The 20,271-nt window shown below is 57.1% G+C and overlaps 7 protein-coding genes across 7 annotated transcripts, besides 14 other annotated features; 4 read left to right on the forward strand and 3 right to left on the reverse strand.

Moving 5' to 3' along the window:
- Window positions 1-2,101: 2,101 nt before the first annotated feature.
- Window positions 2,102-2,122: a tandem repeat.
- A 1,225-nt stretch (window positions 2,123-3,347) lies between these two features.
- EKO05_0005975 (uncharacterized protein) lies at window positions 3,348-5,495 on the forward strand (the record flags this gene model as incomplete). Its single annotated transcript, XM_038939741.2, has 5 exons — window positions 3,348-3,431; window positions 3,484-3,574; window positions 3,623-3,874; window positions 4,006-4,102; window positions 4,283-5,495. 5 exons carry the CDS (start codon window positions 3,348-3,350, stop codon window positions 5,493-5,495), a joined length of 1,737 nt encoding a protein of 578 aa, XP_038798984.2.
- Window positions 4,124-4,157: a tandem repeat.
- Window positions 5,496-6,251: 756 nt separating the features above from the next.
- Window positions 6,252-6,287: a tandem repeat.
- An 18-nt stretch (window positions 6,288-6,305) lies between these two features.
- Window positions 6,306-6,345: a tandem repeat.
- A 222-nt stretch (window positions 6,346-6,567) lies between these two features.
- Window positions 6,568-6,674: a tandem repeat.
- A 113-nt stretch (window positions 6,675-6,787) lies between these two features.
- On the forward strand, window positions 6,788-7,652 carry EKO05_0005976 (3,4-dihydroxy-2-butanone-4-phosphate synthase; the record flags this gene model as incomplete). Its single annotated transcript, XM_038939727.1, has 2 exons — window positions 6,788-6,974; window positions 7,027-7,652. The coding sequence occupies 2 exons, from the start codon at window positions 6,788-6,790 to the stop codon at window positions 7,650-7,652; spliced, it is 813 nt and encodes a 270-aa protein (XP_038798985.1).
- Window positions 7,211-7,254: a tandem repeat.
- Window positions 7,653-8,129: 477 nt separating the features above from the next.
- On the forward strand, window positions 8,130-8,843 carry EKO05_0005977 (uncharacterized protein; the record flags this gene model as incomplete). Its single annotated transcript, XM_059636710.1, has 2 exons — window positions 8,130-8,570; window positions 8,637-8,843. The coding sequence occupies 2 exons, from the start codon at window positions 8,130-8,132 to the stop codon at window positions 8,841-8,843; spliced, it is 648 nt and encodes a 215-aa protein (XP_059492693.1).
- A 558-nt stretch (window positions 8,844-9,401) lies between these two features.
- Window positions 9,402-9,431: a tandem repeat.
- Window positions 9,432-9,848: 417 nt separating this feature from the next.
- Window positions 9,849-9,883: a tandem repeat.
- A 192-nt stretch (window positions 9,884-10,075) lies between these two features.
- Window positions 10,076-12,803, reverse strand: EKO05_0005978 (uncharacterized protein; the record flags this gene model as incomplete). Its single annotated transcript, XM_038939847.1, has 3 exons — window positions 10,076-11,509; window positions 11,566-11,753; window positions 11,801-12,803. 3 exons carry the CDS (start codon window positions 12,801-12,803, stop codon window positions 10,076-10,078), a joined length of 2,625 nt encoding a protein of 874 aa, XP_038798987.1.
- A 541-nt stretch (window positions 12,804-13,344) lies between these two features.
- On the reverse strand, window positions 13,345-17,003 carry EKO05_0005979 (sporulation-induced protein; the record flags this gene model as incomplete). The annotated part of the gene is made up of 4 exons (XM_038939913.1): window positions 13,345-13,701; window positions 14,071-14,742; window positions 14,789-16,261; window positions 16,311-17,003. 4 exons carry the CDS (start codon window positions 17,001-17,003, stop codon window positions 13,345-13,347), a joined length of 3,195 nt encoding a protein of 1,064 aa, XP_038798988.1.
- Window positions 14,949-14,982: a tandem repeat.
- Window positions 15,137-15,190: a tandem repeat.
- Window positions 17,004-17,185: 182 nt separating the features above from the next.
- Window positions 17,186-17,242: a tandem repeat.
- A 313-nt stretch (window positions 17,243-17,555) lies between these two features.
- Window positions 17,556-17,599: a tandem repeat.
- A 198-nt stretch (window positions 17,600-17,797) lies between these two features.
- Window positions 17,798-18,016: a tandem repeat.
- Window positions 18,017-18,053: 37 nt separating this feature from the next.
- EKO05_0005980 (Vacuolar protein-sorting-associated protein 60) lies at window positions 18,054-18,743 on the forward strand (the record flags this gene model as incomplete). Its single annotated transcript, XM_059636711.1, has 2 exons — window positions 18,054-18,119; window positions 18,171-18,743. 2 exons carry the CDS (start codon window positions 18,054-18,056, stop codon window positions 18,741-18,743), a joined length of 639 nt encoding a protein of 212 aa, XP_059492694.1.
- Window positions 18,744-19,205: 462 nt separating this feature from the next.
- Window positions 19,206-19,943, reverse strand: EKO05_0005981 (uncharacterized protein; the record flags this gene model as incomplete). Its single annotated transcript, XM_038945888.1, has 1 exon — window positions 19,206-19,943. One exon carries the CDS (start codon window positions 19,941-19,943, stop codon window positions 19,206-19,208), a length of 738 nt encoding a protein of 245 aa, XP_038798990.1.
- A 293-nt stretch (window positions 19,944-20,236) lies between these two features.
- Window positions 20,237-20,265: a tandem repeat.
- The last annotated feature ends 6 nt before the right edge of the window (window positions 20,266-20,271 follow it).

A 20,271-nucleotide genomic window follows, 5' to 3' on the forward strand; every position in this document is an offset into this window, starting at 1 on the left:
TGGCCATTACGAATAACCGCAAAGTGCTCCACGAATTCCTCGAGTACAAGAATTGCTATGAGATGGCGAGCACCAAAGGAGTGCGAGGCCCAGGGATCATTTGGCTAGGCCCTCACCTGCTGCAAGTCTCCACCCACGTGTTGAACGAGATGAATCCAGAATCTCAGAAGTAGCTGTACTAAGCGCCGAAGTGCGATCATCATTCTACAGAACTGGACGAACGTCCATGTGGTACCTAGGTAGGTCTCTATCGTGTATTGCCACGTTTTGCGGCAGCTGACACGTCTAACTGCATGTTGCCGCTGTACCGACTTGATGAAACAACAAGGTCTCAAGGATACAGCGATAGAACCAGGCCCTCGGTGCGTGTGGGTCGGGTCCGGGTATGATATCGTGGCAACCTCCACGTTGTTATGGCAAGCTTGCGTACCCACTCTTCGTTTCACGTCACTGCAGATAGGTATCTCTGGTGGCAAGCCGCTTAGGTTTGCGCTTTTAGGATTACAATGGCGCACCCTCCATCTTGGTGTTGCTGCTGCTGCGCTGAGCTGAGGATCATTGCATTTACCCACGTGTTCAGCTGATCGCTAGGCTGCCTACTGGTGTCACCCTCTTGCTGTGCATTCATCGTTGACCGGTATCCAGGTTCCACGCGGCTCCTGCCACGCTTTCGCGTTCCTTGTGCGACAAACAACGGCGTTTGGCCAGGCCTTGGAAACGAATCTGTCCGACCGAAGAAAATCGACGTGCAGCAACTGACATGCAGGCACAAACCGTATTCCCTAGTATCCTGCAGTAGGTATTGAAGGGATACGAGTTAGCTTCGGGGTGATATCTCACCTTGCCCCAGGGCTAGTGTTTGGCGACAGATCGAACCATGTTACGAAGAGTAAGAGCTGACGTTGTGTCTACCTTGTGACACGGCGTTGGCGATCGGTGGGGCACTGTATACGCGCCCTTGATGGATTAGTCTGCAGTATGTGCGTGTAACAACGCAAGGGGTGACAAGCGAGGATCGGTGTTATTGTGCTCCAAGCCGCCTTGGGAGTCTTCTCACAGACAGACAATTCTTCTCAAAGATTGAAGGAGGGTGTCTACGATCTGCGTGGACAACTCGCACGGATGGTTCGCAACGGGCTTGAGCGCCTGGGCCCTCGTGGATAGTACGTTCTGCAGCTCGCCGTGACCGGGTTCTCGGCAACGTACGACGTGTCGTCTAACTGCGAGCAGTACGTTACCACGTCGCCACGTAGGTGCTTCCGGGTGCAGATGTTGGGTGTGTGACAAGACAAAGAGACATGGACCTGGGGGTTGAGTGAAGCACAGCCTAACCACGAAACGTCTTGCCAGGCGTTGTCGAAGGCTGAGGCTGTGGTTGTTGTTACTTCTGTCCAGGTGTGCAGCATCGTGCATGGCGCCCATCGGGTTCTTTGTTTTCGTTAACGCATCTGACAGCAGTGCCCTGTTCGTCAGCATATTCCAACAAGTGCAGGATTGCTGACGCTCAGTACTGGAATGTGGTGCCAATGATGGGTTTCCCGCTCACACCGATATCGGATCCGTGAACCTTCATGTAAGGATCGGCCTTGACAGGTCCAGACGAGCTGTTACACCAAACGCTCACTTCGCATAAGTGGGTTTGAAGTGAGAAGCGGCCCGCTGCCTAGCTTGCCGGCAGCCGATCTGCATATGCTGTGCGCTCGCGAACAATAGACCTTCGCATGACAGGTCGGTGGAGGCGTGGAGGCGTGGAGACGTGCATGGAGATGCAAACGAGATGGAAACATGCGCATGCTGCTGGACTGGCGTGTTGGCAAGGCGTCCAGAAAGCGTCCAGAAGGCGTCCAGAAAGCGTCCAGAAAGCGTCCAGAAGGCGTCCAGAAGGCGTCCAGAAGGCGTCCAGAAGTGGATCAGTGGTTTACTTCAGGTGCCCATCTCCTTTTCGATAGACTGAGAATGCACCGACTCCCTACCAGACTGCTGGAAGACGAGGTTTCGCAGACATGTCGCCACAGGTGTAGCCTGAGCGCCTGAGCGCCTGCGCGACGTTGAGTAGAGCGTGACCAAGGACTTGCCCCTTGCGAAAACGTCTCGTGTATGCGGGGGGGGGGGGGGGGGGGGGTCAAAATGGAGGCCGAAGACGCAAGGGTGGAGGCGTCTGGAAGGCAGAGTCGCTGTGAGCGCTGTTGGAAGTTGTTCCGCTGCGGCTACGGGCTATTAGTGTAGTCGAAACCCGGGGTCAAGGGCCTGCCATTGCGTGCCGAAGATAGACCAGTGGCAGCAACTCGCTTCACGGCGGTTCGTCTTGTACTGCACGGGAAGTAAGCCCGGCCTTCCAGATGCTACTCATCTTGGCCGTCCTTGCAGGCTCGCAGGCTTACAGGCTTGCAGGCACTGTCCAGCACCGGTGCCAGGAAGAGGCGAGGGCCGATGCAGAGACCGCGTTCCTTTTGCACTCGTCTCATCAAGATCAAGAGTGCAGCCGTGTGACCAGGAAGCCTTCAGCCGTCCACAGCACCACAGCACCACAGCACCATTTCAGCAGCGAGCGGCCGACATCCTGACGCCGCCTTCTAGTCCGTTACCGCTTTCGGCATCTCTGCCGGGCTGGTCGATCGCCCTGACAAGATTCCATTTGCAATCCGGTGGTGGCTTGTCGAATGCGCGCGACGCGTGTGCAGCCATGATAGCCATTGTGGAGTGCGAGATAGAGGAGGCGACTCCCTGGTGAGGCATGGCTGTCGCAGCGGGCGCAGACCGGCAGCCTCCGCTCCCCTTCCCGCGATAGGGCGCTCCCCTTGAGGTCATGTTGATAAAAGCAAGCCCAATGGGCCGTCGTGTTTGGCGAGCTGCAGCACACAAGCGCAAAGGCCGGCCGCTCCACCGTCACAGACAGACTACCTACCCTTCCCCAGCCCTGAGGGCCTCGTCGCCTGCAGACTTCACGCATGAAGCCGCGCCAGGGCACAGGCACGGTGGACCGTGGCCGATGTCCCTTGGTGTCTTCGCGTGGCCCCGCCTGGGCTAGCCAGGACTGGCGTTGGCCGATCATCTGAACATGGGTCGGATTGGACGAGTCAACGGCGAGACCATCGGTGGTGGGCACGCCTCGTCGCCGCCTGGCAAATCCTTATCTTGTGCGGGATGCATCACATACATAGTTCTCTACCCATGCTCGGACCATTCCAACTTAAAGAGTCCGTCTTCCGTCGACTGTGAGCGCTGTGAAGTTCGGTGCAGATCCGCCTACCCGGCTCCCTTGACACTCTTTGGACAGTTCCCTTGTTGAGAACTCTCTCCGCCCCCTTCGACTCCCTCTTGCTCCTGCACAGCATCTTCTTCTCAACATGGCCGGCTTCGTCGACAAGGCCAACCGCGCCATTGCGCGCTCCGTTGTGGGCAAGTACTTCCGTCTCGAAGGATCGGGTCACGTAGGCTGCTCTCTGCACGAGGTGGGATCCCATTCACTGACGACGCCTGCAGCCCAAGGAACGCAAGGATGCTCGTTTCTTCACCGAGTTCCGCGCGGGTCTTGCTACCTTCTTCGCCATGGCCTACATCATCTCGGTCAACTGTACGGTCCTCACTTGAACTTCCAAGAAGCCATGCTCATCGCCTTCAGCTACCGTTCTGTCTGATACGGGCGGCACCTGCGTCTGCCCTCCTGACAGCATGGCCGACCTGTGTGCCACCAACGACGAGTACATGCTCTGCGTTGCTGTCGTCAAGCGTGATCTCGTCACTGCCACAGCTGCCATCTCTGCCTTGACCTCCTTTTGCATGGGCCTCTTTGCCAACATGCCCATCGCCCTTGCACCTGGAATGGGTCTGAACGCCTACTTTGCCTACACCGTCGTCGGTTTCCACGGTTCTGGTACGTCGAGTCACACGGATCGCCTTGTTCGTTTTCTGTATTCCTTTTCGTCGTGATACACGTCATTTCCTGCCCGTTTGGCTGTGTTGCACGACTTTCTTCTCATGAAACGGATGCTAATTGCTTTTCAGGTATGGTCCCGTACCAGGTTGCATTGACTGCTGTCTTTGTCGAAGGCTTTGTCTTTGTAGGCCTCACCATTCTCGGTATCCGTCAATGGCTTGCCAGGTAGGTTCACATCCGTGTTCATCCATTTTCCATTTTCCGTTTTCCATTTTCCATTGGCGTCGTACATTTGTGCGCCAGTTTTGCACCTCGGCGCGCTTCGGTCCCACTAGGACCCCATCGCTCGGCCACGTCGCCACTCGTCGCTCTCCACAGAAACAACGCTGATTTTGTTTTGTACAGAGCTATCCCAGCTAGCATCAAGCTTGCGACAGGCGTCGGGATCGGACTTTACCTCACCATCATTGGACTTGGGTACTCGGCGGGTATTGGTTTGATTACCGGTGCCGTATCGACGCCTCTCGAACTTGGAGGATGCGAAGAGCAATTCAAGGATGCGAGCGGTGTTTGCCCGGGAGGCCACAAGATGAGGAACCCGACGCTGTGGATCGGTATCTTCTGCGGTGGTGTGCTGACCGTCATGCTCATGTTGTACCGTGTCAAGGGCGCCATCATCTTCGGCATCCTGCTTGTTTCGGTCATCTCGTGGCCGCGCCCCACGGATGTTACCTACTTCCCCTACACGACGCTTGGCAACGACTCTTTCGACTTTTTCAAAAAGGTGGTGACCTTCCACCCCATCCAGAAGACGCTTGTGGTCCAGGAATGGAACATCTCCAAGTACGCCGGCCAGTTTGGACTCGCCTTCATCACCTTCCTCTACGTCGACATCCTCGACTGCACAGGTACCATGTACTCGATGGCGCGCTACTGCGGAGCCATCGACGAGCGCACGCAGGACTTTGAAAACTCTTCCATCGCATACTCGATTGACGCCATGGGTGTGACGATTGGTTCCTTGTTCGGATGCTCCCCAGTCACTGCGTACATCGAGTCAGGTGCTGGTATTTCCGAGGGTGGCAAGACGGGTCTCACGGCCATGTTCACGGGTCTCTGCTTCTTCATTGCCGTCTTCTTCGCGCCGATCTTTGCTTCGATCCCTCCCTGGGCCACTGGATGCACGCTCGTCATTGTCGGCTCCCTCATGGCGCAGTCGGCCAAGGACATCAACTGGAAGTACATGGGTGACGCGATCCCCGCGTTCCTCACCATCGCCATCATGCCCTTCACCTACTCGATTGCGTACGGGCTCATCGCGGGTATCTGCTCGTACATGCTGATCAACACGCTTGTCTACATCATCGAGAAGGTATCTGGTGGGCGCATCACTCCTCCCAACAAGGACGAGAAGGAGCCCTGGACATGGCGTCTTCCCGGAGGCGTCCTGCCTCCGTGGATGCGGCGCGTTGCTGGCGGAAAGAAGAAGTTCTGGGAGCGCGACCCCGAGACGGATGGCGTTGCTGCTGGCCAGTCGAGCGAGAACAGCTCGACGCACCAGTCGGCGGAGAAGCACTACATACAAGACAAGCAGGCAGCTGGCGAGAAGACGATGTAAGTAAGAGATTTGTTGTTGTTGTTTTCGATTAGATTGGTTGGGATTGGCAGAAAAGCGGGAAACGCGGTTACACAGTCGCTACGGCGCTGCGGTTTGTTGTATGGATAGCACTACCCTTGGCGCGGTTAGACAAGCCAACGGATATACCCTCACTTTACATGGACTTTGCAAAAGAGGATGCTCACCACCACGGACCAGTGTGCCTTGCTAGAGCGCTGCGTGCTGCGACGGTAGAGAGCCAAGGTGACTTGTAGAAAGGCCGGCGTAGGTGTGGGCGGACGCTACGAGCCTTCAGGCGGACCCACCCGTGCCCCCACCCACATGCATCCATGAGGCGCGGTGAGCTGCACAACATTCGCAGTCAAGCGTGTGTCATCCAGCGTATGTCGTCAGGCGTGTGTCGTCAAGCGTGTGTCATCCAGCGTTTGTCGTCAAGCGTGTGTCGTCAAGCATATGTCGTCGAAGCCAGGCACAGGCGAGCCGAAGTGGTGTTGCTGCACGTCGGCGTCGGCATTGACGTCGGCATTGACAGTGGCGCAGTGGGCAGCCTGGATGCTTGCTTGCTTGCTTGGGCGCGGCCATCAGATCGGGAGTTTGCTTGCTTGGACGCGGCCGCCAGATCGGGAGTCCGCTGGCTTGGACGCAGGGCGCCAGGGACCGACCGAGGCCCACCAGAGGCCACCGTGGGACTTTTTGCCTGGAGGGGCAGTTCCGCACCTTGCTTGACTCGAACCCCCGAGCTGTTGCCGTTCACATGCACCAGCACCAGCACCAGCACCACCATCACCAACACGCTCGACGGCTTCGACCAGAGAGAGAGAGCGCGCGAGAGAGAGCGAGAGAGGGAGAGCAAAAAACGCCCACGGCCGACTGTCATCTGTCCGGGCGCCCATCCATTCACCTGCTGGCGTTCGTCGACCGCACGATTCATACACACCCACTCTCGATTTGATTTGGAGAGCTGCGGATAGCTCCGGCATCGCACTAGCCAAAGCGGCGCGATTCTTTCTAAGCATTGCCAATCCACGACCACTCTTGCGCCGGACCACCAGCACATGCCCAGAGGCTTGAAAGACTCGAGACTTGAGACTGGAAAGACTCGAGACTTAAGACTGGAAAGACTCGAGACTTGAGACTGGAAAGACTCGAGACTTGAGACTGGAAAGACTGCAGACGGAGGGAATAGAAAAGAGCTGCCGCAGACCTCACCACGACGCCAACGAAAGTAGACGTAAAAAGCTGCCGCAGACCTCACCACGCCCACAACAGAAACGCTGTGCAGGAACAGCAACATGGCCACCATGCCCGCTGAAACCAATGGAATCGCCGTCAATGGACTCGCCGTCAATGGACTCGCCGCCAATGAACTCGCCGCCAGTCGCCCTGCCGAGGGCATCATCCATCCCACACACGAGCTCTCGAACCCTCCCCCAGCAGACTCGGCCTTCGACTCGATACCAGACGTCGTCGCAGCTTTCGGTACGGCGGCGCCCATTCGCTCAGCACACCTTGACCACTGACCAGCTCGCAGCCAACGACGAGTTCGTCATCGTCCTCGACTCGCCCGACCGCGAGAACGAGGGCGACCTGATCATAGCGGCCGAGTCGCTCACGCCGGAAAAGGCGGCCTTCATGATCCGCTACAGCTCCGGCTACATGTGCGCTCCGCTGCCCGTGTCGCGCGCCGCCGCCCTGCACCTCCCGCAGATGGTCGCCGACAACGCCGACCCCAACCGCACCGCCTACGCCATCTCCATCGACGCAAACGACGACAGCGTGTCCACGGGCATCAGCGCGCACGACCGCTCGCTCACCTGCCGCCTGCTCGCCGACCCCAACGCAAAGGCCAGCCACTTCCGGCGGCCGGGGCACATTCTGCCGCTGCAGGCCCGCGACGGGGGCGTGCGGGTGCGGAGGGGACACACCGAGGCCGCCGTCGATCTGTGCCGGCTGGCGGGCAAGCAGCCCGTCGGTGTGATTTGCGAGATGATCAACGACGGGGAGAGCGTGGACGGGAAGCCAGCGCTGCTGGGAAGCGGCATGATGAGGACGGACGAGTGTCTGGCGTTTGGAAAGAAGTGGGGGATCAAGGTGTGCACCATTGAGGACATGGTCACCTACATCGAGCAGAACGAGGGCAAGCTGCCCGTGCCATAGAGCGGAGCGTGTTGTGCAATCCAACCACGATCTCTTGTCTACCAACAGAACACAGAACACCGAACATGTCCACACCCCTGAACCTGAAATGAGTGCAGAATAGGTGCGAGAGGATCCCATGTAGACGAGACGAGAAAAGTCGCCCCGTGCGAGACATGACGTGCACAAGATTCCCTCTCCTGACACGCAAAGACCGAGAAGACGGCACGGGAGGCTCTCACGTGCTCTGGCGATGCCGCCAAGTCCAACGCGTCGCCGCCCGCGTCTGTCCACCTGCCCACCCCTTGACACGCAGCCACCTTTTACGCCAACCATCCGCGGCCCATCCACGCCAACCATCCACGGCCCATTCACGCCAACCATCCGTGGCCCATTCACGCCAACCATCCGTGGCCCATCCACGCCAACCATCCACGGCCCATCCACGCCAACCATCCACGCCAACCATCCACGGCCCATCCACAGCACACGCCCGCCATGGCCGCCCGCGACCCCAGGCGAACCTCGACCGCCCCCAAGCGCACCTCGCTGCTCCCACGGCCCAGCTCCATCGCCGTCGACCCCACCGCCTTGATCGCCCAGCACGCCCAGCTCACCGGCACACACCCCATCACCATCGGGCCCGGCGCGGTGCTGCATCCGCACAGCAAGCTGAACAGCACCGGCTGCGTCGTCATGCTGGGCGAGGGCTGCGTCGTTTTCGAGCGCGCGCGTGTCGGCCTTGCTGACGTGGACGCGCCGAGGCCCGAGTCGAGTCGGCGCACGAGCGGCACGAGCGCTGGAGGGCGGGGGGATGGCGTGGTGCTGGGCCGGAACGTGACCGTGGAGGCGAATGCAGTCGTCGAGGCTGCCGAGGTGGGCGAGGGCACGCTGATTGACGTCGCCGCTGTGGTGGGGCGGGGAGCGGTCATTGGGAAGGTAGGCAGCCTTCTCTTCTTCTCCGTCGCTGATGCTTCCTCGGAGACCTCCACTGACTCTCCGCAGCACTGCACCATCTCCGCAGCCTCCGTTGTCCCGCCCTACACCACGCTGCCAGACTACACTGTCGTCTTCGCCGGGTCCCAGAAACGCGTCGATAAGACGCTCCAGCAGCGTCCGGACCTACGCGAGGCCAGGATGGCCGTGCACAAGAAGCAGCTGGACATGTTCAGGCGGCTGATGGCAAACAACATCGCAAAGTGGACCGGATGAAAGAGGAGGGTGTGCAGAATACACGCCATCAAATGGTACAGGCTGATTCGACAGACTGTGGCAAGAGCAGAGACCGACTTGTCTGATCTCTGCCCGCTATTCCCCACCTGACGGCGAAGAGGCGAAACGCTTCAGCTACTACGGAGCAAACACGGGTGTTGGGACGACTACCAGAGGAACAGCCGCTGACCTGCATCCACGGCCTTAGCACTGCAGCGTGCCATCGTGTTGCAGCAAAGGCAGAAAACGTCGACTTGATCCAGCCACACGCGCTGAAAACACTGGAGAAGTGTACACGCCCGCGTCGCCCCACTCCACCAAGGGACACAGAACCCAGTTCTTGAAACCGCCGGCATGGTAGCGTAGGATGCTTGCACGGTGGGAAGGGGGCACCTGCCCTCTCGACCAGCGCGATGCTTTTTAGCTCGAGACATGATATCAACCCATAACATTTTCGGACCCCAATTTTCTTTCTTTCTTTTCTCCCTCCCCCTTCCTGCCATGGCTTTTTGGCTCAAACACACGGTTTGAGCAGGTCGAAGGTGCAGCAGCACGAACAAAAGGAAAAAAGAGGAAAGGAAAAGGAAAGCTCAGGATCAGGCTGCGCCTCCCTCTCCTTCCTGTGCTTGATCAGGAGCAGTTGTTTCAGTCGAGCCGTGTCCATCTATCTCTATAGGAACGAGTGTTTGTAAAAGCAAAACCCATCCAGTATCGTATCCGTCTGCGCGCGGAATACCACCCACGGACCCAGACAACCTCTAGATTATTATTTTTATTTTTTGTCTGCATATCCAGGGGCCGTGCAACGCCTTCCTTCCAGCTTGGCCAAGCACGCGCGACGTCCCCGCCGCTTCCAACCTGGAACCTCCTGCCCGGCCGTCGCTTTCCCCTCCGAGCCACGACGGCCAGAAAAGCCCGAGCAACGTCACGGCCTGCGTCTGTGCGGTTTCGTCCTGGAGTACAGCGTCGTCCGCTGAAGACGTGTCCCGTCATCAGAAGGCTCCCTTTTTTTTATTTTTTTTCATTTTTTTTTATTTTTTCCCTTGGACCAGTTGGACGGAGACGCAGGGCTGTGCTGGGTGGGGGACGGAAAGTGTTTTGTAACTCAATCGCACGCGACTCTTGTTGTGATGTGGCGTTTCGACGCTCGAGGGGGCGGATGTCATGTCCGACGACATGTGGGTTACGAAAAGTGGGTGCGTGTAGAAAGACTGGCATGGATGGGTTTCGAGTCAACGATCTGGCCTCGGAACCGCGTCCTGCAACCGCCTCAATCGCTCCTCATACACGGGCAAGGCTTCCCTCAACCTCCTCCTGCTCTCCCGCTGCCCGACACTCAGCTGCTGCTCGTCAACCAACAGCTCCTCCATGACTCTCACAAAGTTCAAAAGCTCGGCCTTGATCTCGTTCAGAAACCAATGCACGACTGGCCTGAGCCGGCGCTCTACATCTGCCACGACGGCTTCCTCATAGCGGTCTACAATCGTGCCGCCATGCCACCCACCAGTCACCAGGTAGCGGTCGAGCGCGGCTACCTGCCGCGAGTACTTGCCGATGCCCGTCTTCGTCGCCACCTTGCGGTAGATGGGCGCCATGAGCGAGGCAAGCAGGCAGCCGACGTCTTCCTCGGTCGTGGCGAAGCGGTGGGTGGCGCGCACGACGCGGTGGAGCTGGAACTCAAAGGATCCCGACGTGGTGAAGATGGCGTGTTCGAGCTTGCGCCACTCGCGGTGGAAGCTGGCTTTGAACGGGGTTTGGTCGGCGGAGTTTTCGAGGGCGGCGAATACGTCGTTCATGCAGTCGTTGATTCGGCTTGACATCTGCTTCCATCCGCTTGCGCATCGTGAGTATGTGTTTTGTGTGAATGTCTCAACGGCCGGCTCCATGCGCTCTTGTAGTGTTTGGTTCCAGTTGACGCGCAAGCCCTGCAATGCCCGCGCCCGGCTGTTGGCGATGAAGCCGTGATCGCGCAGAGCCTTGTTGAACGATGCCACAAGCACTGGGCCGTTGACTGTTTGCTGCCACTCAGTGATGACGTTCTTGACTAGTTCCAGTTGTCGCTCAGCGTCAGGCTGGTACGGCCAGATGCGCAGAGACGGCAGCAGCTGCGTGTTGGCGAGCTGCTTGAGATCAGCGTACAACGTTGGTATCTGCTCCTTGGCAAGCTGCTCGCAGAAGGCTGAGTATCCATACTCGTCCTCGAACTTCTCCAACACACGAGTGCCACTGTCGGCAATCTCAGCCATGACTAGGTGGATGTGGTGCCAAAGGTGTTCATGGTTGCGGGCACTGGTCAGACTGAGCAAGTGTCGCTTCAATGCTGGAACCCGCGTGTCACTCACACTCATGACTGGTGTGCGCAGTCGAGACGGGTCCAGCCATTCGAGATACTGCGCCGCGGAGATGGCGAAGACGGCAATATCGTTAGGGCTTTCTGGATCGAGTGCTGCGTACTTTGCTGCGATGTTGTCGCGTAGACTGTTCGCTCGCTCGCGAATCATAGCGTTGAGTGCCTGCTCTTGCAGATATGCAAAGTACAACCGTTTGACGCTGGCGTCCTGTATGATCTCTGCTTCAGCCTTGAAAGTTCTAATGGTAGTGTATGGCTCAGCTGTGGATTCGCGTATACGATCGTTTGCGTCCTGGACACCACTCAAGAATATGGTCTGTGATCATGAGGTCAGTATGCAAGTGAAGCTCCCCAGAACAACAACCTACTTACATCGATTTTATTGTAAACTAGAATCGTGTTGTTGAAGCCATGTGCCCGAATTGACTGTCTAATCAGAGCATCTAGATCTGAATCTTCCAGGCCTCGTTCAGGACGATCGCAGATGATCAACTCAACATCAACATCTCTTCGGATGGCGTTAGCTCTTGCGATGCGGTCCTGGTTGATGTCTCGGAGACCTTGCGAGGTTAGTGTTGCGTCGGCTTCTATACAGAGTGTGCCTTACCTGGTAGATCGACAAAAGTTAGACCTGCCCTCAGGACAGCAGCACCAGTCTTAATGATGAAGAAGTCAACAAACGGCGCCAGACTATCAGCTGCACTCCGGACCTGGTCGAGGTCGTTGTCCTCGACCTTTAAGTAGGAAAGTTTCCGGTTCTGAGTAGCCCCTGCGGAGGAGATGCGTTGTTCAATGGCATCGACGCAAGCGCGGTGGAGGTCGCCACTTCCAGTCATCTCTACTGTTAAAAGAGACTGCAGATAGACTGTGGACTCCGCATTGCCCGCCGTATTGAAGGCGGCATCGAAGAACTCCTTTGCGGTCAATGCGTGGCGGCGGCTATCGTCGTCTTCTTGGTTATTGTCCGTGCCAAAGTGGTATTCGTGGTATCTCCTGATATGGTTTTCAGTCATGGTCGTTATTGCGGCTGTGTCGAAAAATTCTATGTCAAGATCACTGCTTGTTGTGTCGCCAGGTGCATCTGGGTGGAGCACGATCCTGGTCGGGTAGAGCGTGCATGAGCGTCCTTCTGCTGAGCTCTTTGTGATATCCGGGCGATTGAAAAGGGCCTTGTATAGGAAACTCTTTCCAACACCTGCTGGACCGACTGTGGTTACGACCAGAGGTTTAGGAGCGCCGATCCCTCGCCCTTGCTGTATGACTTCCCGTTGATTTGCCATTTCTGCGTCGTCGTCCTGAAATCCCTGCAATTTAATCCAGAAATCTCGCAAGACTGTGTCGATCTCGGTATGAAGCGCAGGTACGTCAAGGCGAAAGTACGGATGGTCGGGCGCTGGCTCTTGCGCTGGATCGTGGACCTCTTCAGCGCCGATGGTGGTCGCATGGTCGTGACAATGATCTGCTTCGAATGCCTGAGGTGACAGTACCGCGCTCACATCTCTTTCTCTAGGTGTCATTAGTTGCCGCTCAAGCCACATCGACGCTGCTGCATACTCGGGGCGAGGTGACACTTCAGGCACGAAGAGGCTATCAGATTGGCAGCCGCTCATATTGACAGTAACCCAACTCAAAGTACGGCAGAGTACGACAGAGTACGACAGACCCGGGCCGAGGAAAAGGAACCTTCTTAATCGTGATGATCTCAAACAGGCGGCAGCGTGACCACAGCAGCGGTGACGCAAAGTCAAAGTGAAAGAAACGGTCGTCGCAGTCTCGGCAAGGCCCTTGATTGGGCCATTACCGATAGGTGTAAGATTCGAACGTGTTGAGGTGAGAGAGCAGTCATAGTCGGTGGTGTTTGGATTCAGGACTGGTGACGTATGCGCAGGTGGGCCATGTCTACGTTGCTTTGTGCAGTTGAAGGCTCAGGTGGCTGGCTTCTCGGCCATATTGTGAGCCTGCTGGCGAGGTGATGTGGTATATGCCGCTAAACGGTGGCTAACTAGAAGCAAACGTACCTGGTCGAATACCGTTAGCCTTCTGGTTTTACTGAAGAAAGTAAATCGTGTCGCATTCTTCTTCACCACATCCTAGCCGAGGTATAAATCATCTACGCGCAACTACCCTTACACTGCCAACGCTAAGGCTGCTCTACAGGACAACTACATTGTCATCGTCGTCTAGCTTTGGAATCCTACTGCCCTCCGGCTTCCTCTCTTTCTCCGGACTTGGCCGAACTTCTACATCGAGTCTGCCCACAATCTCACCCTCAACACTACTCAGGCTTCCATCGTCGGAGTCGCTCTCGATGTCGTCGAACATTCTTCGCAAACGTTGATACCCTTCTCTTTCCTCTTGCTCTTGTGTCTTTTCGTCATCAAGATCATCGCCAGCATCGTCATCGTTTTGCTGTGACCCTTCCAGTTCGGCTTTGCGTTGGGCGAGACGGAGGGCGAATTGGCGGCGGGCGCGTGAGGGTGGCACTTGAAGTGGAGGTGGTATCTTGGACTTGTCTCAATGTTAGCGAGGTTCGAAAAACCGACAGGTGTCGACGAGCGAGACGAAAGCTGTGACAGAGAGGGGAACGTAGACATGAGGGAAAGTTGTTCACAAAGGAAACGCCTGCCGCGACGGATATTGCTACAGAAGTCATACACCTGTTCAAGGTCGTATGTACGGAAAAGATAGATGATCCCAACACCCAGCATGCAAATGCCTCATAGCTCATACTCAGTAGCGCGCAAGACAGACGGAGATTAGAAAAGAAACGCACCAAGCGCGCAAACAAGATCGTGTTGTGTTGGCTCGGGTAGAGTTCGGATGGAGACGGGGTTATCGGTAGTCCATATCAGCATCGTCAAATGAGACTTCACCCACTTGTTCGGAGTCGTCGACAGGTCCCTGTCGATCCCTGTTTCCATCGTCGTCTTCCATGTCTTCGTCTTCTTCATCACTCGAATTAGTAAACCCGCTAAGCAAGGAGCCACCGCTGAAAGTGTACCCACCACCGGTGTCACCTTGCTGGGCGAGGTCCATGCTGTCGAGGCCAACAGCTCCGTTGTTGCCAATGCTTGCATTCGAGAGGCCGCCGTCGCCACCAAATCCAGATGCGGCATTCACTGCGTTGAGTACAGCTTGTCTTGGGCCAACGCTCATGTCTGGCCGAACGCCACCCAGAATTGCGTTATCCCTCTCGCGAGTGTCTGACAGGACGTGCTCGACGTAATGGATCCACTCTTCACTGTGGACTTTATCGACAACTGCCTGGGAGAGTATCTCTGTTGGATGCCTTTCTGTGAATTTGAGCACCTCTTCTGCAATCAGAGTCAGGTGACCCATGTAGCCCAACCTCATGTGAGTCTCCTGCTGAGCTTTGTCGCTTTCTTGCTGGCCTTCGATGATCCTCTCGGTGATGCGCCCGGTCTGGAAAAGGTCGACAGCTAAGGACCGGTTGTAGCCACGGTCCATCTGACCGTTGAACACTTGCTGTACAACATCGTAAACGACATTGTGAAGGAAGTTGTTCCACGGGAAGCGGAAGAAGAAGTCCTGTACATGTTAGCAACGATGTGGACATGGAAGGGCAACGGCTTACGAGAATAGTTGGTACGACCTTGTTCTCGACAAAGGTAAGCTTTAGGAGATCGCCAACAACGGGGGTACCATCAACGTCGATCTCGAATTGCTGATTTTCTTGCTTCTCAGTGTTTCCGAAAACCACGGATCGTGCGCTTGATGCTTCGTCGATGGGTGTTGCTTCTGCGGCATCTGCATCTGGAGCTGCTGCTGTAAACCGCGAAGTATCAATCTTTGCGGTCTCAGTGCTTCCTTCACGGTTCTTACCCGCGAAGAGTGGTGCAGGTTTGTCGTCAGCATGTGGCGACAGCGGCTCTGGCTCTTCTGAAGTCTGGTTCAACTGTTGTGTTAGGAGCGATGGGGAGGCCTTTGACTCAGTCTCCTCTTTGGGTTCTTCTACTGCTTCTTCTCTGTCTCTGTCGTCCATAACGGTGTCGTGGTCTAGATCGAGACCTCCGACCTTCGATGTCAGGCCAGCCGACGTTGGGGACTCCGCATCATCTGCAGCCTTTGCAGGTGTAGTCGCAGCGGGCGACGCTGCATCATTGGGTGGCGTAAGTGGCTCGTCCACAAACTCGCCATCGCCCTCGCCTGACTTCTCGACAGGCGATTCCTTGGGATCTGACTTGGGCGAGCGCTCCAGAGGTTCGCCAATCTGCTCCTTCTCAGTGGCTTCTATCGTTGCTACGGCGACGTCCGGCGCGGTGACCTTCTCAAAATCATCTTCGGAGTTGTTCTGGACTTGGAGTGGCTTGATCTCCTCAGGCGAGTCCACGGAAGGTGCTCGTGCATGGTGGAAGCCCTGGCTGTCCACGCTGGTCGAGAAATCACCGAGGTTGGCCGGGTTGCCTGCAAGGAGTTTGCCCTCGGCCTTCAGGCGTTCGCGCTCAGCATCCCGTCTCTTGACCTCGGCCTCGCTTCCGCGCTCGTTGAGAAGAGCCATGTTGCTGCAATGCAACAACTCAGCCATGAGTTCGCATGTCTTAAAACGATCGAATCCCAGCGGCTCGATCTTCTCCCCGAATGCTGTCTTCAGCTCCCGCTTCTTCATCGCTGTGGAGCCGTCGTTCTGTACGACAAGCCTGCTGGAACTGTGGACCAACTCCATAAACTGTGGGATGTGGTTCGCGAACTGGCGTAGCAGCGTGCCCAAATAGATAGGGTCTGAGTTCTTAGGTACGGGTCCAATCTGATTCTCCAAGTCGTAGTCAGAGTTGTTCTTGCGGATGACCTCGATGATGATGCCCACGCCCACAGTCAAGGGATTTCCACCGCGCAGCATGTGTTCGATCAATTGCTTGAGGCATGCCTCGGAAACAAGCTGGCGCGTGAGTTCGTTGGGCCCTATCACCGACTGATCCTGGGTGGTCGCGTTGGCCGATATTGTTATGATGGCCTTCAGGAAGTCGCCAGCTGAGGTTTGTGTCGAGGTGGAGTGGTCAGGGCCGAGGAAGGCGATCAGTCGGGGGATAAGGTCCTGCTGCTGCAGCCACTGGGTCTGTTAGCACGCAACATGGTCACTCGAAGGGAGGATGCCTTACGTCGACGATGCCCTGGCCGCCCTCACTCTTCTCGAGGCTGATGATCTTGAGCAGCAGGTCCATGATGACCGGGCAGTCGACATGCTGGAGCATGTCGGTGACGACATTGTCCAAGGATTTGAAAAAGTCCAACATCTCCTCCATCTTGCGGTCCAGCAACGACTCGTTCACTTTGGTGAAGTAGCCAGCCTGGACAGGGTCGAGTGGGACAGGCTGCCTGATGTAGGCCCAGAAGTGCTTCAGCGAGTCCTGGTTCTCCAGGACAGCCTCTGATATGGACCAGACCTCGGAGGACAGAATCTCGCAGGAGACGTAGGCATACTTCATACGCTGCCTCTCTTCCTTGCTCTCTTCGCCATCGCCGGCATCGGACTTTGCGTTGGACTGCGAACGCGCTCTGCCTGCGACCTTGCCGAAGAAGCTCGAGCGGCTGGGACTCCCAACGTCGCCAACGCCTTCACTGGGGGTGCCTGCTTCAGACGGCTCTGACGGGCTTGCGGCCGCTGTGACGTAGCGCAGCAGGCGCTCGAGGACGTTCTCGTCGCGCAGGTACTCGATGAGCTTCGAGTTCTGCTGCTTCAGCTCCTGTATGAGGTCGGACTCGTCCAGCAGCTCCTCGACGGTGACGTCGGGCTTGTCGAGGATGCTGTCCAGCGACGACAGCTGTGCGTACCCGCCGAAGCGCCAGAACATGGCTGCTGTGGTGGTGGATGACTAGCGAAGGTGGGGCAGGGGAGTCGAGGGCGCCCGACTCGACGGCAGCAAGAGCTTTAGCGGGCCACTGGCTATCGATCGCTCATGGGACGGAAGGGAGGGGGAGGGAGCTGCACGACGGGGCTGCTGTCAGCGGACAGCGCTGGTCAGGCTGCAGATGCGCGTGGGCGTGGGCGTGGGCGTGGGCGTGGATGTGGGCGTGGATGTGGGCGTGGGCGCAGGGTTCGAGGGCTCGCGGGCTGGAGCTCAGGCGCACGAGCGCAGAGGGAGACGTACCTGCGGGGGACTTGGGGGGGGAGGGGGGGTTGTACGAGCAGAGGCCAGGCGCAACGAGAGTAGACTCCAGTCCATGCACAAGCCAGAAGGGGACAACGCACGCGTCGTTACAGATACAGACCACAACAGCGGGTGGAGGTGAATGGACCCTTCATGCCCGGCGGATCGATGTGCTGTGTTGTGCGGGCATGGTTCACAAGCGTGGCGCAGATTGGGGAGGTGCAGCAGCCTCGACTTCGATTTGCCAGCGGGATGCAGCCGTCTCAGCCTCTCAGCCTCCCGGCCTCTCAGCCTCTCAGGGGCACCCTAAGACGGCCCGGCAACGGGTTCAGCAGGTTGCAGCATGCCTTGTCGGCCGGAGACGCAGCGCCGTGGTGGCTGCACGTGACGTCGATGACGAAGGCGCGGCGCTTCGTGGTGCTCTGTAGTCTTGCAGAGCTCCAGCCACCGGTCGCGACTGCCTTAGGCTTCGACCCCACCAAACATTGCCCATCTTGACCACACAGCACCACAGCACCACACCACCCTGCACCACATCACACTACAACACACACTACACCACACACCACACCACAACACACACTACACCACACCACAACACACACTACACCACACACTACACCACACACCACACACTACACCACACACCACACCACAACACACACTACACCACACTCCACACCACAACACACACTACACCACACTCCACACCACACAGCCAAGAATCTTGCTGCCTCCCTCGAGCAGCCCAGCATGAACCGTCTGTTCGGAGCGAAGAGCACGGCGCCCAAGCCAACCCTCAACAACGCCATCTCAAACGCACGTCACCCACGCCTACACGCTCCCCACAGCTACTAACCCCACCACCAGGTCGACACACGAATAGAAACCCTCGATGTCAAGCTCGCCAAGCTCAACGCCGAGCTGTCCGCCTACCAGCAGAAGCTCGCCAAGATGCGCGACGGGCCCGGCAAGACTGCCATCAAGCAAAAGGCACTCAAGGTGCTCCAGCAGCGCAAGATGTACGAGTCACAGCGCGACCAGCTCCAGTCCCAGTCGTGGAACATGGAGCAGGCCGGCATGATGCAAGACAACCTCAAAAACACAATGACCACCATCGACGCCATGAAGACGACCACCAAAGAGCTACGCAAGCAGTATGGCAAGGTCAACATCGACAAGATTGAAAAGTTGCAGGACGAGATGGCTGATCTCATGGATATGGGCAACGACATCCAAGACGCCATCAGCCGCAGCTACGATGTGCCCGAGGATGTCGACGAGTCGGAGCTCGACGCCGAGCTGGAGGCGCTTGGGGACGAGGTCGACTTTGAGGCTATCGGCGAGTCCTCGAGCGTACCCGGATTCTTGACCGACGACATGGCACCACCAACATTCGTCGACGAGGCCCCAGAGCCAAAGGTCAAAGAGGCTGCTGGTTGAAGGCGACAAGTGCACGCTCACTACCACACAACCTCCCGCTCCGAAGCAGACGCAGGTTACATCGTTGCTGCACCGTGTATCTTCCTCTTCTCTCCTGCCATAAGAGGGATTTCTAGCCAACGACCACTGTCATTGGCCATTAGACATGCGCCTCATAGCCGCCTGGTAGACCCAGCGACAAAGGCTAGGATCGTCTGTGCCGGCCCATACTGCCAGCATCTACGGCTGGGTGCATTCTATTGCTTCTACACATATCTGGACCGTCCTGGATGCCGCGTTCAGCAGCAGTCCACAACCAATACCATCACCGTCTTCTACCGCCACGTGCAGCTGCCTCACGCACCGAGTGTCTTGAAGAAAACAACCAAGCTGCTGATTGCTTGTAGTAACACTATCGGTACACCATATATCAATCGCCTTTTCGAGAATCAAATATTGCTTGTCATCTTGCCTTTGTTGCTTCTAAGAAGTTGGTGGCATCTCACAGACTTCCCCTTCTTCCTGGATCACCATTTCCCCATCCTTTTGAACGTACAGCCGCGCCCAATCCACCGACAGCTTGACAACCATCTCCTCCTTCTCTGTCTGCGCAGTTGTTGCTTCGGATGCACCCATCTCGCTACCGACCTCTTCACGAGCTCCCTTGCCTTCTCTCGCAACGTTGCTATCCTTGACCGAGGAGATTTCCCCCTGAACGGTTCGCACAGAAACAGACCCTTGATCTCCAACCACGTACGTCCCGTCCACGAGCGTCGGTACAGGGACGGCCATGTTCGGGAACCGCTCTTTGTGCAATACCACATGGTCCAACTCGCCCTCGCCCTCGCCCTCAAGTTTGAATTTGAGCGCTCCAGAGCGCCTCGCCAGCTTCGCAAGCGGCCCCAGTCTACCTCTATGCAGTTGGCGAATCTGCCGCTGAACCCCAAGCACCGACCGCGGCGCATTCTCTTCTCCATCCGCGGCATTCACTTGGTTGATCGTGTCCGCCACAAACTCGAGCTCGCTCTGCGTCCATGTCTTGGACACAAAGGCGTCTAGACCGTGTTCTGAGATCCAGCTGTTCAGATACTCGTAGACGACACGCCTTTCGGAGATTGTCCAGGGTCCCCAGTTGAAGCCTCGTTCGTCGAGCATGACGTTGCTGATGTTGGTGGTGTGGGCAGGGTTGGACAGGCGCGTAGGGGCACGGGTGGTGGGCATGATGGACGGGTGATTGTGGTTGTGCAGGCTGTGCTAGTAGTAATGTCCCGCGCCAGAAGAAATAGGGCCGGGGGTTGGATATACGTAGGGTAGTGCATCGAACTGAGAGTGAAAGTGTACGCATCTCTGTCTGGGAGTGAAAGGGATGTGCAGTGTATGTCTGTGCGTGAAGCGTGAAGCGTGAAGCGTTCAGGTAAAGGTCTAAACATCAACGGCACGACAATTATTCAAATATCTCCAACTGCGTCCATGGTCTTTTACTGGAATTATCGCTAGCTAGGTACACACCATCTCCTCCCCCCTCCCTCCCTCCCTGCCTACCAACCCA

This window comes from Ascochyta rabiei, chromosome 9, assembly GCF_004011695.2.
Source record: "Ascochyta rabiei chromosome 9, complete sequence".
NCBI classification, from domain to species: domain Eukaryota; kingdom Fungi; phylum Ascomycota; class Dothideomycetes; order Pleosporales; family Didymellaceae; genus Ascochyta; species Ascochyta rabiei.